General features: G+C 47.3%; 1 protein-coding gene across 1 annotated transcript in view; it reads left to right on the top strand.

The window, feature by feature from the left end:
* Positions 1-13,776: 13,776 nt before the first annotated feature.
* Positions 13,777-15,586, top strand: part of LOC117535007 (chromaffin granule amine transporter) — a 9,611-nt gene continuing 7,801 nt past the window's right edge. Inside the window, exons 1-2 of the mRNA XM_034199322.1 lie at positions 13,777-13,873; positions 15,206-15,570. Coding sequence (XP_034055213.1) covers positions 13,777-13,873; positions 15,206-15,570 — 462 coding nt within the window. The remainder of the gene's footprint in view (positions 13,874-15,205; positions 15,571-15,586) is intronic.

Below are 15,586 nucleotides of genomic sequence, written 5' to 3'. Positions count from 1 at the left end.
CATAATCAATATCTAAATGTGAGCCGCTCTATTGAAATCAGTCGGAAATGGCAACGGCTCATTTCAAAATAAACGTGTAAGAAACTAGTTTTTCGGGGTTCGGGTGTTTTGTTTGATTTTAAACAAACAAAGTCTTGGCTTTCAGAATATGAAACTTTTATTTCCAAAATCACACGATAAATATATTTTTGAAGCTTGTAAAGGGAAGATGATAGGCACTTCTCACTCGCCACTCTGCTCTTCCGCAGCGCAGCTCCCCCTCCCTCCGGCTGAAATTATGAATGTAAGGCGTATAGTAATCATAGACAGTGGCGTTTCTATATGTGCAAAAGTGGTGGGGCACAAAAAACTTAGATGTCTATATATAAGCTTCTGCAGAGAGGTTCATGGCTGGCGAGGCACTGGCTCTGACTCTTCAGGTTTACAAATATTATATTTTGACCTAAATCAAAATATAATATTATTTTCAAAACCTTTTTTTGTCTGATAATTCAATTAATTTTAACAGACAGTTCAACAGAAGGATACCCAAAAAATGTAATTTTATCATTTAAATATTGAATTGTTTTCTCTTAAGATCCCATTTTCAATAAAATTGTGGTCTTACCTTGAAGATGAAGTCCATTTGCCTGTCCTTCTGGACAAAAATCTCTATTACTTTTTTGTAAAAGTCCTCCCTATCTTCTTGTAGTTTCAAAAGTCTATCATAAATCTAATCGATAGATTTATGATTCGAAAATGATAAAAGTAGGATATTATCTGGCTGAACAAAACGTGCATTTATCTAACAGGTACGTTTCCCACAGATCTTATTTTGAGCTATTTTCTAAAATCCTATGGAGAAATCTCATTGCTTTTTTGTGGAGGGAAGCCATGCGCAGCTTACTTCCTGGTTTTAGGATGCGTCTCTCTCCTCCTCTTCACACACCACACTTTTCGCGGCACACGTACTTACTGCCAATCAGTTCTGAATTATGTGAGATGACGTATGGTGGGGATGGCAGCACTATGCCCCTATGGTCATTATTTTTTGCCACACACATTAAATAGGAAAATACTCTGAGCATGCGCAGTGTAGTTTTTACAGTCACCGTTCACTTAGACAGTGAGAGGGAGGGGCAGGATCGGGTTTTGTTCCACATGGCTCTAAACAGCTCAATAGGCACACACTGTATACACTAATTAGAAGAACACATACTAAAACAGCAATGTACAGACGAATCAGATGATTAAACATGATCTTAAAATATATTTTATATATATTTTAATTTATTTTTTGCATTTTGTTGTAATCATTATTTTAATACTTTCTGCCCCTAATGACCAGTCACCACTAATCATAGATAACACGCAGGGTCCGTTACAGTTTGTTTTCTTCTGATTTCAATTAAACAAAGTCTTGGCTTTCAGAATATTAAACTTGTTTCGGCAAATTCAGATGATAAATACAGCTTTGAAGCTTGTAACGGTATAATTACAAGCGGAGAACGGAGTAACTTCACGTCACTGCAGGCATAACAACAGCCGGTGTTTCTCGTGAGGATTTTCCCCAGGAAACAAACACAATACACACAAACGCAAAAATACACAAACACACACGTATACACATGTGGCAGTGGTTCTCAACTGGTGGGTCGCGGACCCGTTTCGAGTGGGTCGCAGATGTGTGAGTGAAGAAAAAAAAAATTGGGAAAAAAAATTAATTGTAATTTTCTTATTTTGGGGGAAAAGTCAAACTTTTATTTTGAAGGCCCGATTTTCTAACGCTTTGCAAGCAGTCGGCGTTGGACTGGAAGTACCGTAGACCATAAACGGTTTTGAAAACTTCTGTCACATAGTGATCATCATCTCAATAAAATATCTTTGCTGATGTTTTTTCGAGTCTTCTGGCCAATCAGAATCAAGATTGTTGCCGGAAGTCCCCACGTAGAATAATTTAGCGGTAGAACTCTTCTTTATACATCCATGGGTACAACTTTAGATAAAAATGAACACATACTGAAATATGACCCCCGGTTTGATGATTGACAGGTCACAGAACAATGGGAGCTATCTACTCTTACCCACAATTTAAAGTAAGTCACACAGACTATCTCCTCTTTACTCTTCTCTCTGAGTGGAGCAGCAAGCTGTCAGAACAAAGTAAAAAACAAACAATGGCATAACATATTATTAATATGTCGGGTAGTAATAGATTTATTTATTTTCTTCTCAGAGTGTACCAGAATGCATAGTTTATTTTAGTATTTCTAAAAATCTCCTGGGGGAGAATCCCCCCCGACCCCCCTACTGGGGTTGGGTTTTCAGCATGTGTGCCTTTTTATATAGTTCAGCTTTGATTCCATCATCTCATTAAACCTTTTTAAAAAGCATACTTTAGTTCTGTGAAGGGATATATGCACTGTACTTCACTTTTATTAATATTGTATGCTGAAAAGCGTATATATTACAGCACGTTTTGTTGAATAGATTTGAGTGCTTCAAAATGTTGGGTCGCGATGTATTGACCAAGTAAAAAGTGGGTCCCGACACACACACACACACACACACACACACACACACACACACACACACACACACACACACACACACACACACACACACACACACACACACACACACACACACACACACACACACACACACACACACACACACACACACACACACACACACACACACACACACACACACACACACACACACACACACACACACACACCACACACACACACACACCACACACACACACACTCACGAGCTTCCCCCAGACCAGTAATCCAAACGAAAATATCTTCCCTCCGTAGTATTTTGATCATTTGCTCCGCTAATAATCAATCAGATCTGAAGAAACACACTCCTCAATGTCAGTCTTGGTACTTTATTGACAAAGATGACGACACCCTGAAATAGAGCAATGCCGCAGGATAAGCTGATAAAGTATAACATGAACAATACACATATATTCACATACATATATTAAAGACACACTAAACGGTAGTGGAAACAGTCTTACATGTGTGAGTGGACGAACGTCTCAACCCGAGGCGGAGTGAATGAATAACATGTGGGCTAACATGGCCGCTATGCAGTACCGGGTCAAAGCACGGCATATCCGGGCAGCGACAGCAGTGACGCTGCCCTCTAGTGGCCGGCGATACACTCTTCATCCCCCCCAGACCGGAGAACTATGGGCCGGAATAGGTTAACGGTCTAAATCCAGCTGCCGGACTCGGGCTCGTACCGTGCAGGCGGCCTTCTCACGCGGCCTGGCCGAGTAGGCTGGGGTAGCATCGGCGGCGACTGCGGCACCGGAGCGCCCAGGACGGCACCTGTAGGAACGGTGAGGTTAGAGGATGCTTCGCCAGCAGGTGCCGGTGGGGGAGCGCCCCTATCCGAGTCGCGGGGTCCAACAGCCGGCCGCTGAGCGATCCCTTGGGGCGTCGCCCAGACCGGGTGGACAGGTGGGGCCTGATGGCCCAGGGCAGCGGGCGGCGGCAAGGGCGCAGCCGGCTGTTCACGGGCGCAGGGTGTGGCCGGCGTATAGACCCGGAGGAAGCGCCGGTTGCGCAGTGTCAGACGTCCCGAACCGTCAACCCTGATCCGATACTGGTCGTGGCCTGGCGACTCCACCACGATCCCTGACCTGTCCCATTTGTTGGGGCTCGGGCCTTGCTGGTTCTGGAGTAATACTCTTTCGCCGAGTGCCAATGGGCGGAGCGGTCTTGAGTGAGTCCCCAGGGACTCGGTGGTACGGGACATACGGGTCCGAAGGGCGTCCTCCTTCGCCGCCCATGCCTCGCGCCATAGCAGGCGGATGTGCGGGTTCGAGAACTTCTCGAGGCGGTTCACGAAGGAGGCGGCCGAAGATGATCTGCGCTGGCGAGAGGTTGCAGTCGGGGTCAGGTGTGTTTCGCAACTGCAGCATAGCACGCAGGAAGCGGTCCTGATCAAGGCCGCCCGACGGGCCGGTGTTGGACATCAGGAGGCGCTTAGCGGTCTTAACCGCAACTTCTGCCCTCCCATTCGACTGCGGGAAGCTGACGGACGACACCCGGTGTTTGACGTGCCATAAGCGGAGGAAGTCCTCAGTGTGGCTCGCCTTGAATTCTGGACCACCGTCGCTCGAGAGCTCCTCCGGTACGCCGAAGGTGGCGAAGAACGAACGGAGGTGTTGAACCAGGCCGGTTGAGCCCGCCAGGGCAGTACCTGCCGTAGAGCTCAGGACCTCTACCCAGCCCGAGAGGCGGTCCCCGACAACTAGGTAGTGGCGGCCCCCATAGTCGAAGAAGTCAGCGAACACCGCTTCGAATGGCGTGGACGGGGGTGAGGACGGCAGGGGGGGTGTAGCCGCCTGTGACGGAGCATTGCGGTTGCAGTCTGCACATCCGTCCCTTGTGGCCTGAATGTCCCCGGACATCCCGGGCCAGTAAACTATGGCTCGGGCATGCTGCCCCATCGCTGAGGTTCCCTGGTGAGCGGCATGGAGATGCTGAAGGGGGGACCACAACGCGGTCCCGATAGAGCAGGACGCCGTCCTGTGCGTAGATGGACTCACAGACCGGGGACAGACTCGCCAGGGCAGGGTCATTCACATCAATCCCACCCTCCTGCTCGATGAGTTGGAGGAGGTGGCCGAGGCATCCGTCAGCCGCTGTCTCCCGTGCGAGGAGGGGCCAAGAGACGGCTCCGAGCTCCCGTGCGTCGTCGCGGATGGAGGCCATGAGTGCTGACTCCACGGCGTCAGGCCCGCTCGGCGGCCCCAATGAGAGGCCGTTTGCTGAGCCCGAGGGGGAAGGATGCCTCGACGTGGCATCAGCGTCATAGTTGCTCTTGCCGGGTAGATGCACAATGTCAAAGCGCCATGGGAGGGTGCGCTGCTTGAGTCTGAACAGGCGCGAGTTTGTGATCTCATCCAGCGTACGGTCGCCAAAGATCTTCACCAACGGCTTATGGTCGGTGACCACGACGATGGTTGTCGGACCCCTGCGTGAAGTACCGCGTCTGTTCCAGACCCCAGGCCACAGCTAGGGCCTCTCCCTCGACGGCCGCATAGCGCTGCTCCGCAGGGGACAGGAAACGCGAGCCCGCGAGGGTGATCCTCCATCCACCTGGGCAGCAGTCCGGTATGCCCGAGGTACAGTGACAGTGTTGCTGGAGCAGGAAGTAGCCTACGCCATGCATGGACCAGTCGGGGCGGAGGCAGGTACGCTTCTGCATGTCGTAGATCTCCACGCCCTCACGGATGGCCTCCATTATGGCATGCTTAGACGCCTGGAAGGCCTCCTCCAGAACGGGGGACCATAGGAACACACAGCGTGGGCTGAGGAACGGCTTAAATGGGGCCATCGTGTCACGCAACTGGGCATAGTTGGCCACCTGGTTGACAAGGCCGAACCAACTCCTGATGTCTGTCGTGGAGCCAGGGGTGGGGAAGTCACGGATGTCGTCCAAGTATTTCGGGAGCGGTTCGATGGTAGATTCCGACACCCTGAAGCCAGCGAAATCGACGCACCTCTCTGCGAACTGGAACTTGTCTGAGTTCAACACGATACCCGACCGGCCGACACGCGTCAGGAAGTCGATGGTCCTCCACCAGTGCTGCTCCAGGTCGGTGTCATAGTGGATGGTGTCATCCACGCAACGTTCCTTGCGTTCATAGTCCGAGAGGACGGCATCAAACCGACGGTTGTAGCCATCCCCTGATGACAGGAAGCCCTGTCGTGCCCTGGTGTAGCGCCAACGGCCGAAGGGTGTGATGAAGGTAGTGAGGTGGCGATCCGACTCACGCAGGGGGACACTGTGGTAGCCGTTCCAGGCGTCTGTGACGGTCTTCCAGGTGCCCTTCGGGAGGCGGCGTGCAAGGTGGAACGGGGACTCAGTGGCGAAGGTCTCACGTTGGCAGAACTTGTTAAGGGGGAGAGGTCCACGGTCCTACATGGGGAACCGTCGTGCTTCCGAGTGACTACCATACGATGGCACCACGTCACAGGCTCGCCGTATGGCACACGTTCAATGACCCCAAGGGCTTCGTCCCGCAGTAGGTCATCGTGGACCCTCCGTTGCCAGTGTAAAGGCACTGTAGCCGCGGTGTGACATGCCCTAGGCGTAGCTGCGGGGTCCACGTGCATCTCGATAGGTGGCCCCTCCATGCATGGTAGTGCTCGATGGGGGCAAGTATTGAACGTAGACGAGGCATATCTCCCGAGTAGCCAATCTTTCATCCTGATGTTGTTCTCTGGCTTACAGGGGAACGGCAGTGCTACGGGGCGCGCCGGGGGGACCGTGAGCTGAGGACATGTGCACTGGGTGTCCCGGGGGTCACCTGGCCCCACGCAGCCGCCGTTGGCTGACCTCGTCGCATTGACGGACAGGGGCAGGCCTGGCGTGTCAGCCGTGTCAGGGCTACGCCTGTCCTTGTGCCCCCCTGCAACGTCGTCCGATGGGAAGTTCACGGGCAAGAGGCCGAGGTTGAGCAATGACTCGTAGGAGAGGTACATTTTCCGGACCGAGCTGCTCACGTATACCATGGAACGGCAGGATGTGACACGCCCCCCGCTGCAGGTTGTCGAGAGCCTAGCAAAGAACGCTCCCTCGATGGATATAGGGGAGCGGTTGGCGGCTGACAGGCTGAGGCTGACGGGTCGCAGGTCGTCCCACGAGAAACCGCAGGCCAGGTACTCCTCCAGCGACCAAAGGTCCGACTGCGCGCCAGTGTCCGCGATGGCAGATATCCGAGCTCCGTCGGCCGTGCCCCGGTTGCCGGTGCCATCCCTCTGCCCGACTGGCATGTCCATCAAGACGGTGATTAATGCTCGGGGGTGGTCTCTCAGCCTGGCCCGTCTCCATTCGCCCTCGGAGAAGATGTGGTGCTTGAGTCTGATAGGTGCTTGCCTGTTGACACATCCGTGCGACGTATGGGCGCGGTGCCGGCGATGGCTCCTGTGACGTTGGCCAGGGCGGGCCCCGGCTTGCACCGACGAGACCTGGGAGACCGGCTCCGACCCCATGGCGGCCTGTTGACTGTCGGACGGCGGCTGTTGACGCCTCAGGACGTCAGGTGTCCCCAGCGTCTCGCGGCGTATGTCCGAGTCATAGATGCCATTGATCAGAACATCACGGATGATGTGGTCGGTATAGTCCACGTCCTTACCACACTCGCATACCGCGTTATATGCGCATGTCTCTGCTTTACCCCGCACTCTGGCAGCAAATGCACGGAATGTCTCATCGCGTTCCTGGCGGAACTGAAGTAGCTCGGTGCGCAGGACACATGTAGCGACTGGGATGACAGCTAGGGAACGCATGACGGTGATTAGGTCTGGCAAAGGTCCGGAAGCGGCGTCGGGGGCGGCTTTCAACAGGCTGTCTCCAAGTACAGACCCAGCACACTGAAACAGCTGGAAGGGGGCCTGGGCATCCCCTATGCCTGATCCGGCACGGAATACGTCCCAACGGCGGATAAACACGTTCCATTCCTCTATCGATACGCCTACATCCACTTTGGGCCGATCGAGTCTCGGGCCGTGAGGGGCTGGGGCCTGGGCTGGGGCCTGGGCTGGGGCCTGGGCTGGCGCGGCCATGACAGGCGCTGCGTGCTGGTGGCTAAATCCATGAATCGTCAGTATAGCAGTGACGAGTGCTTCGGATAAGTCTTGGGATTCAAACTCGCAGCTGGGGACAGGGCATCCAACAACGACCATGGTGTCGTCATGAAGAAACACACTCCTCAATGTCAGTCTTGGTACTTTATTGACAAAGATGACGACACCCTGAAATAGAGCAATGCCGCAGGATAAGCTGATAAAGTATAACATGAACAATACACATATATTCACATACATATATTAAAGACACACTAAACGGTATAGTGGAAACAGTCTTACATGTGTGAGTGGACGAACGTCTCAACCCGAGGCGGAGTGAATGAATAACATGTGGGCTAACATGGCCGCTATGCAGTACCGGGTCAAAGCACGGCATATCCGGGCAGCGACAGCAGTGACGCTGCCCTCTAGTGGCCGGCGATACACTCTTCAAGATCGATCCAGAGAAGAGGAAACTTTAAAGGCCTTTTTCTCAAAATGATGACTCGGTGACAGTCATTATATAATGTGACATATTTTGCTTAATATTTGGAGTACAAAAACAATCCTGATATCATTAGAACAGCCTGTCCTCCTACAAAAAACGACCATATAAGTCGATTGTTCAGCAGCTAAATACGACCCAGAGTCACGTTTTAAAGTGTAGCACCTCTAGTGGTCGTGTAAGAAACAACATGCTCCTGTCGATTGCAAACGCTCCGGAGGGTCGTTTATTCACAAATAACCCTCTCTGGTTTGGCCAGTGAAATGCTTTTTTATTAGATTTCTAGCGAGAAGTGTATATTGTACTTTTATAATCTACGTCCAGTGGATATGTAGGATCTACAGTTTGATAGATATACGAAGATGATTTGAGGTCTCGCCAGGAGAACGTGTACTGTATATGGGGCAGCTTCTATAGGCGCATTCACACCGCAGTACTTTTCCCACAAAGGTTCATGAGAACTTAGTTAATGAGAACTCTTTAGTTCTCATTAACTAAGTACAGATCGCGTTCACACCGGAATAAGTCCCTGGGGGAGGATTAGGCAAATGAAGCCGCTGACCTCACTTCTTCTTCTTCTGCTTTGGGTTTACTGGCCTTACTGGTTTACTTACTGGTTTACTGTTTACTGGTTTACAAACCACTTCACGGCGTATACTGCCACCCGAAGCCCCCGGACGGAAGTCCCCGGAGTTGGGGACTGGCTTCAGTAGAAGCTGCTGGGACTCCCAGCAGCTTCTACTGAAGCCTTCCGAGTAAATCGCCAGAACGCCGACACCTCCTCATTTCCACCGCTCCCATGTTTTATTTTGTGTTGCCATAAGTTAGTCTCTCTGCGTTTCTGCGCTGGGCTAATGCTAATGCTAATAATGTTAATGCGAGGATAATAAAATGGCGGCTTCACAAAACTTTTTGGGAGTTTTACGGGGCGTGGTTTGCAATCCGCCCAGCCAATCAGACATAGGAACCTTTTTCTCCCACGAAAGTCCCTGCTCTCTAGCAGGGACTGAAAAGGGGGTAAAAAGGTTCTCATGAACTAATTTTAGTACCGGCTCTTTTTGGTGTGAGCGCGACAAAAGAGTTATCATGAACTAAGTTCTCATGAACCTTTGTGGGAAAAGTATTGCGGTGTGAATGCGCCTCATGTAAAGTTAGCGTGGGTGAAAACAGTATTTCCGGTCTCGAAGTTTTCATAATAAAACCGGAAGTATTCCCCACTGTCAAATGATTACACAGTGATATCTCCAGCGACAAGGTTACGCCGAGTGTCAAACAGCTCTTTGAAATGGAATGGAACCACGCCAGACTTTCCAAAACTGGACTTGGACGGGTCCAGCCCAGCCCTCCCCCCCAGAATTACACATGCTGGATATTGTGTGTTTCGCAACATGTTCTATGGCACGTCTCTACTGGGAATTGTAGTTTTAAAAGACGTTTTCGTATTTCCCACAATTAGAAGTTGCCAGTATTAAACTGTATACATCCCTGGATGTTTAGGGGATACGAAACATATTGGTGTTATCAAATTTAAAACATATAATTAATACATGGGTGACAATTGCTTGTGTCCATAATGGGCAGCATTAATATACCCACATGACAGCTAAGGTCAGATGAGCTTTATTTAACAGCTGGTCTTATGTCTGTGTCCCCTCCTGTTGTTAATCGATAAGCCTGAAACATGCACTTGTCAAGGTTCAGATGCACATTTAGCAAATATGGCAGTAGCCATCGATCATCTTAAGATAAGATACTTTATTGATCCCAAGTTGGGAAATGTTTTTGTTACAGCAGCATGTACTACTTTGTTCTACTCCACTACAATTCAGAGGTTAACCTGGTATTTTTACTCTACTACATTTATTTTTGTTACTTTGCAGATTCTGATTAATCATGTGAAAAATAAACAACCCTTAAATCAGACTTTAGTTACACCTGAGTAAAATTCAGCCTTATCAGTTTGTCTGTTTTGCACATCCTCCTGTTAATATCTTTGGACGTCCTGCACTAAACTGTTTTATTGTAGAGATCACTACAGTATCTTCTTGATATTTTCTATTCTATATTTCTATCATTGACCCCTATTTTGTATGTAGGCTACTCTTAATATTTAAATGTTTTCATCAAATATAACTTATTCAACAACTAAATTCAATAACGTGCTTTAAGGTGCGGTTTAGACCAGTGGTCTAGTTAATAAAACATAATAATATCAAACATAATATGACTATTCACTTTATTGTGAAATTAAAACAGAACGGTAAAGGAAAATACAGTTTCAGTCTCTCGATGTGAAGCTTATGCATTGTACCATGAACTTGTATAGACCTGTAACAGTCAACTGCATGAGGAGTTGGAAAGATAGTTCAGAAAATCAGTAATATCTTTAAAAACTACAAAAAAGTCCCTTTCTATCAGCTGTGCACCATTATGGTGTAAATACCATAGGGTAAATACAGACTATCTACTAATTGAATCAAATATAAAAGTCAGCCGAATTAGTGTTGATACTGCAAGGAGACGTATTGTGTGAAAATAAATGGAAGATGTTGTTTAATTGTTGATATATTTATGGTCCACGTCACGTATTCAGTTTTGGCGGCATCTCTTCCAGTTTGTCAAAAGGTCTTCTGATCAGGGCTCTATAAATACATATCTACGGCAGATATGTAATATTTAATGCAGCCGAACCATGTATTACAATGCCGTTATGTGACTTTCAAAGAGAAAAGCAAGAACACTCGGAATAAAGTGTTATTTTTATTTTTTAAATGTTTTCCGATTTCCTATCACATAAACACCATATCCCGACGTGCATTGCGGCGTGATTTTAGCCTATCAAAACCTCTGAAAAAATAAATGTGTCTCAGAATCGAAAGAGAAAAACCTATGGGAAAAACACAAAAACATTGTACACAATTTAAACCAATTAATGTCGTATAATTAACTAGGATAAACTGATGTTTTTTAGTGGATGAGTACTGCAGATATCACTGTTAAATCATTTGATCATTGGTTTTATTATGAAAACGTCGAGATCGGAAATACTGTTTTCAACCCGTAACTTTACATGGAGGCTGCCGCATATACACTGACGAAACCTCAAATCATCTTCGTAATATCTATCAAACTATAGATCCTACATATCGACTGGACGTGGATTCTAAAAGTACAATATTTACTTCTCGCCAGAAATCTAATCAAAAAGCGTTTTAATGGCCAAACTATCCTACAATTTAGGATTGTACAGAGAGGGTTATTTGTGAATAAACGACCCTCTGTAACGTTTGCATTCAACGGGAGCACTAGAGGCCGACAACTTTGAAACGTAATTATAGGTCGTATTAAGCGCTTGAACAAACGACATATTTGGTCGTAATAAGGGCTTGAACAATCGACCCATTTGGTCGTAGGCCTATGAGTTGGAGGACTTGTTGCATTAGAAAGCTAGGAATCTCCTCTTTCCAACAGTGTATACAACTCAAAATGTGTCTTCGGGTCAATAGGCGCTTTCACACTGCGGTACTTTTCCCACAAAGGTTCATGTGAACTTAGTTCATGTGAACTCTTTTATCGCGTTCACACCAAAAAGAGCCGGTACTAAAATTAGTTCATGTGAACCTTTTTACCCCCTCGAAAGTCCCTGCTAGAGAGCAGGGACTTTCGAACGGCTCTTTTGTGAGAAAATAGCTACATTTCTGATTGGCTGGGCGGATTGCAAACCACGCCCCGTAAAACTCCCAAAAAGTTTTGTGAAGCCGCCATTTTATTATCCTCGCATTAGCATTATTAGCATTAGCATCAGTCCAGCGCAGAAACGCAGAGAGACTAACTTATGGCAACACAAAATAAACCATGGGAGCGGTGGAGATGAGGAGGTGTCGGCGTTCTGGCGATTTACTCGGAAGGCTTCAGTAGAAGCTGCTGGGAGTCCCAGCAGCTTCTACTGAAGCCAGTCCCTAACTCCGGGGACTTCCGGCCGGGGACTTTGGGCGGCAGTATACGCCGTGAAGTGGTTTGCGGCCTGCCAGTAAATCCAAAGCAGAAGAAGAACAAGTGACGTCAGCGGCTTCATTTGCCTAATCCACCCCCACGGACTTTTTCCAGTGTGAACGCGATCTGTACTTAGTTCATGCGAACTAAAGAGTTCACATGAACTAAGTTCACATGAACCTTTGTGGGAAAAGTACCGCAGTGTGAAAGCGCCTAATGCGACTGATTTCAATAGAGCAGGTCACAAATGTGTATGATGTGTTACGCTTTATATTGTTCACGTGCTGTAATAAAGAAACACAATGACGATTTCATATCACATCTGATCTTTAATAAGACAACAGGGGCCTCTGTTATTACCACAGACTCCAGATATTAGTGAGACTGCACACTCAAACTGTCCACTGGGTCTGATCTGTTGTACGTTTACTGTGTGTTTGTTTTTTACTTTGGACAGAGCCAGGCTAGCTGTTTCCCTCTGCTTTCAGTCTTTATGCTAAGCTATGCTATACATAATATTTCAGTGAATCCGTCCTGCAAGTTTTTGTCTTGCAGCAAATTTAAACTATAAAATGTACACGTGATTTTGGCCATGGCTTTAGTCTTTGAGATGTGTCCAAAGACGACTTTTGGCCAAGGTGCATCCAACAGTCCTCTGATGTTGGTTCGGTGTGTCCGCGCCTTAAGACAATCCCACTGCACTTCAGCTGCATTCACATGATTCGTGATTTGCTCTTTGCTCACCGCAAGGTTGGTTGCAGAGCCTTGTGGAGAAAACAGCCAGTTACGTCCCATGCTAGCGCGCCAGATGAAATAGAGGAGGAGATACTTGGAGAATAGGGATGTGCATCTCCATCACTAGGCCGATGCGATGTGCATCTCGATACGTTGCGGTGAATCTTAACATCCCTATTGGAGAATGCACATTTCGGCACATTTCCTTAGCATTTAGAGAATTCATCAAGCTCCTGTCATGGCTTCCACTTAGTTCATCTGGGTCATTTCACCCAGTTAGGACCCCTCCTGAGCAAAAACCAATATATGAGTGCAGCAGGACTCTGCCATCTATCTGCCCTGTTGATTCATCCGGATCAGCTTCCCTTCAGATCCACCAAGGAGCCACCCTTTTGACTTTTTTTTAAATTAGCCTTGCTATGCAGTGTCAATGACAAAATGGCGGCGATTGGAGTTGTCAGGTTCACAAAGACCTTTTGGAAATATGATGTGACATCACAGAGTCTACGTCCATTCATGTTACCCTCTGGATGAATTGGAATGACTTTGGTGGTCCTCTGACTTTTCATCGAGTGCTGTTATGATTTATGGGTCTTTGGATACTTTGGTTTACCTAGAGAATTAATGACATTCGTCAACCTCAGCAGTACTTTGTGTTTAATATTGTTAGCATGCTAACACACATAACTGACATGTTAAATAATATCTCTACATACAAATAGCCAACACTTAAATGTAAAGCTATTTATCAAGATTACATTTTGTGACTTAAAAGAATTATATCCTGCAAGCTTTACAGTTTCCTGTAGCATTTTGTCTATAATATTTTGGGAATAGAATCACCGTTGATCACCTGTCGCTGACATGCCAAGAGCTCTTGCTAAGAGCAACTCAAAATAACTGAACAATCTGCTGTGTATGCGTGTCTGTGTGTGTGTTTTGTGTGTGTGTGCAGACATGGCGTGGCTCCGTCAGAGTCGAGGTTCTCCCCGACTCGTGCTGGTGGTGGTGTGTGTCGCTCTGCTGCTCGACAACATGCTGCTGACTGTGGTCGGTGAGTAAAACCACTCCAGATGTGTGTCGGTTAAGATACACATTGAGATACGGCATTAATATGATTATTTATTTATTTTCATTTACAACACCAAGACATGTTTCAAACTGTTTCAGATTATCTGAAAAAACTCCTTATTTCAAAGCTTTGAACAAATGTTTTTTCTTTTGATAATATAGAAAAAACATTTACATGTAAATGGTCTGCAAAAGCTAAATTCCCTGTGTTCCCTCAGAGGGAGTTTTTCTCCTACACACTCCCCCCATGCCTGAAACGCTTCCTCCTTGGTTTACTTCTGCAACATAGTGACATCACTATGTAACGCTCGCACTTCTATTGGCTAATGCTCCAACACATTGTACGTGATAGGCTAAGGGGCGGGATGTCTCCAAGCAGTTGACTAATCACATCAGAGCCGGCGAACTCTGTGCATTGTTCACAGGGTTAACATAAAGCCAGGGTCACATGAGGTCAGCTGTGCACATACTTTTGTCACTGTGCTGTTCCAGACATGGCACAGTAACAGATCGTCCTCCAATGTTCCTCTAGCTGCTGGAAACAGATTAGTGACGCATCTAAAAACCCGGAGGTTAAAGCTGTCGTCAGTAGTTAGACTAAGAGCTGTTTGTAAAGGCTGCACACACACACACACACACGCACGCACGCACGCACGCACGCACGCACGCACGCACGCACACACACACACACACGGCAGGTTGTGACAAAAAGACCCTTTGACTTTGAACTTTAAAGTCTACAGTTTCTTAGTTCACAGTTGTTTCCTTCGGTCTCTTCTCCCATAACATCTCTTTCGCTGCTCTTCCTCGACTGATGTGTTTTATATGTCGTTACTTTGAATATATGTCTTGTTAAAAGCACATTTTAAATATTTATATATTTGAAAATTCAAAACACATCATATACGTCATGATTTAATGACAGGAGAACTTTGCAAATCTAAGTTGATATTTAGCCATATGAATGAAATTGTTTACAGGATATTTAACCTTTGCTTAATTAAAATACATTTGACATTTAAAATAGTTGACTTCTTTCTTTACGGGAATTGTATAAAGGCAATATATGGCTGTCAATATTTTACATGTGGCCTGGAAGACCTCAGCGCGATGTCTCCCGCAGGTTTGAACAAGACTTAATTCAGTAGTATTAATGTAATACATTTTAAGGCAGTGAAATGATTGTCCCTGGTGAGCTTTCATGAAAAATACAAAGAGACAAACTATATCACTGCACTGAGCATTTGTTACAGGACATATGTGTTAATGAGCTTGATCAGGAACCCTGAATGAACCAGTTATCTTCCTCCTCCAGTGCCGATCATCCCGACCTTCCTCTACGCCATCGAACATCCCAGTTCAGAGCTCCAGACCGCCCAGCCCTCCCTGGTCCCTGTGCCCAGCCTCAGTGCACCACGCTTGGGCACGGTGACCGCACAGTCCCCCTCCCCAAGGTTAAAATTCCAGACCTCCAGCAGGAGCTCGGATTTCCCTGAGCCCAGCCACAGTGCACCGGTCCTGGGTACACAGTCAGATCAGAGCCCCCGGTTGTCTCCTCTGGTGTCCCTGTTTGACAACTCTACCTTCAGCCTGCAGGAGATTCGGACTGAGCCCACCCCTTACAAAGAGACCACGGACCGGAGTGGCCTGAACACAGAACAGGAGATCAACGCAACTACAGTAGGTGATATTCACC

Source organism: Gymnodraco acuticeps, unplaced genomic scaffold, assembly GCF_902827175.1.
Source record: "Gymnodraco acuticeps unplaced genomic scaffold, fGymAcu1.1, whole genome shotgun sequence".
Lineage (NCBI taxonomy): Eukaryota > Metazoa > Chordata > Actinopteri > Perciformes > Bathydraconidae > Gymnodraco > Gymnodraco acuticeps.
Note: the sequence above shows the minus strand (reverse complement) of the source record. Positions and strands in the feature narration are given on the sequence as shown.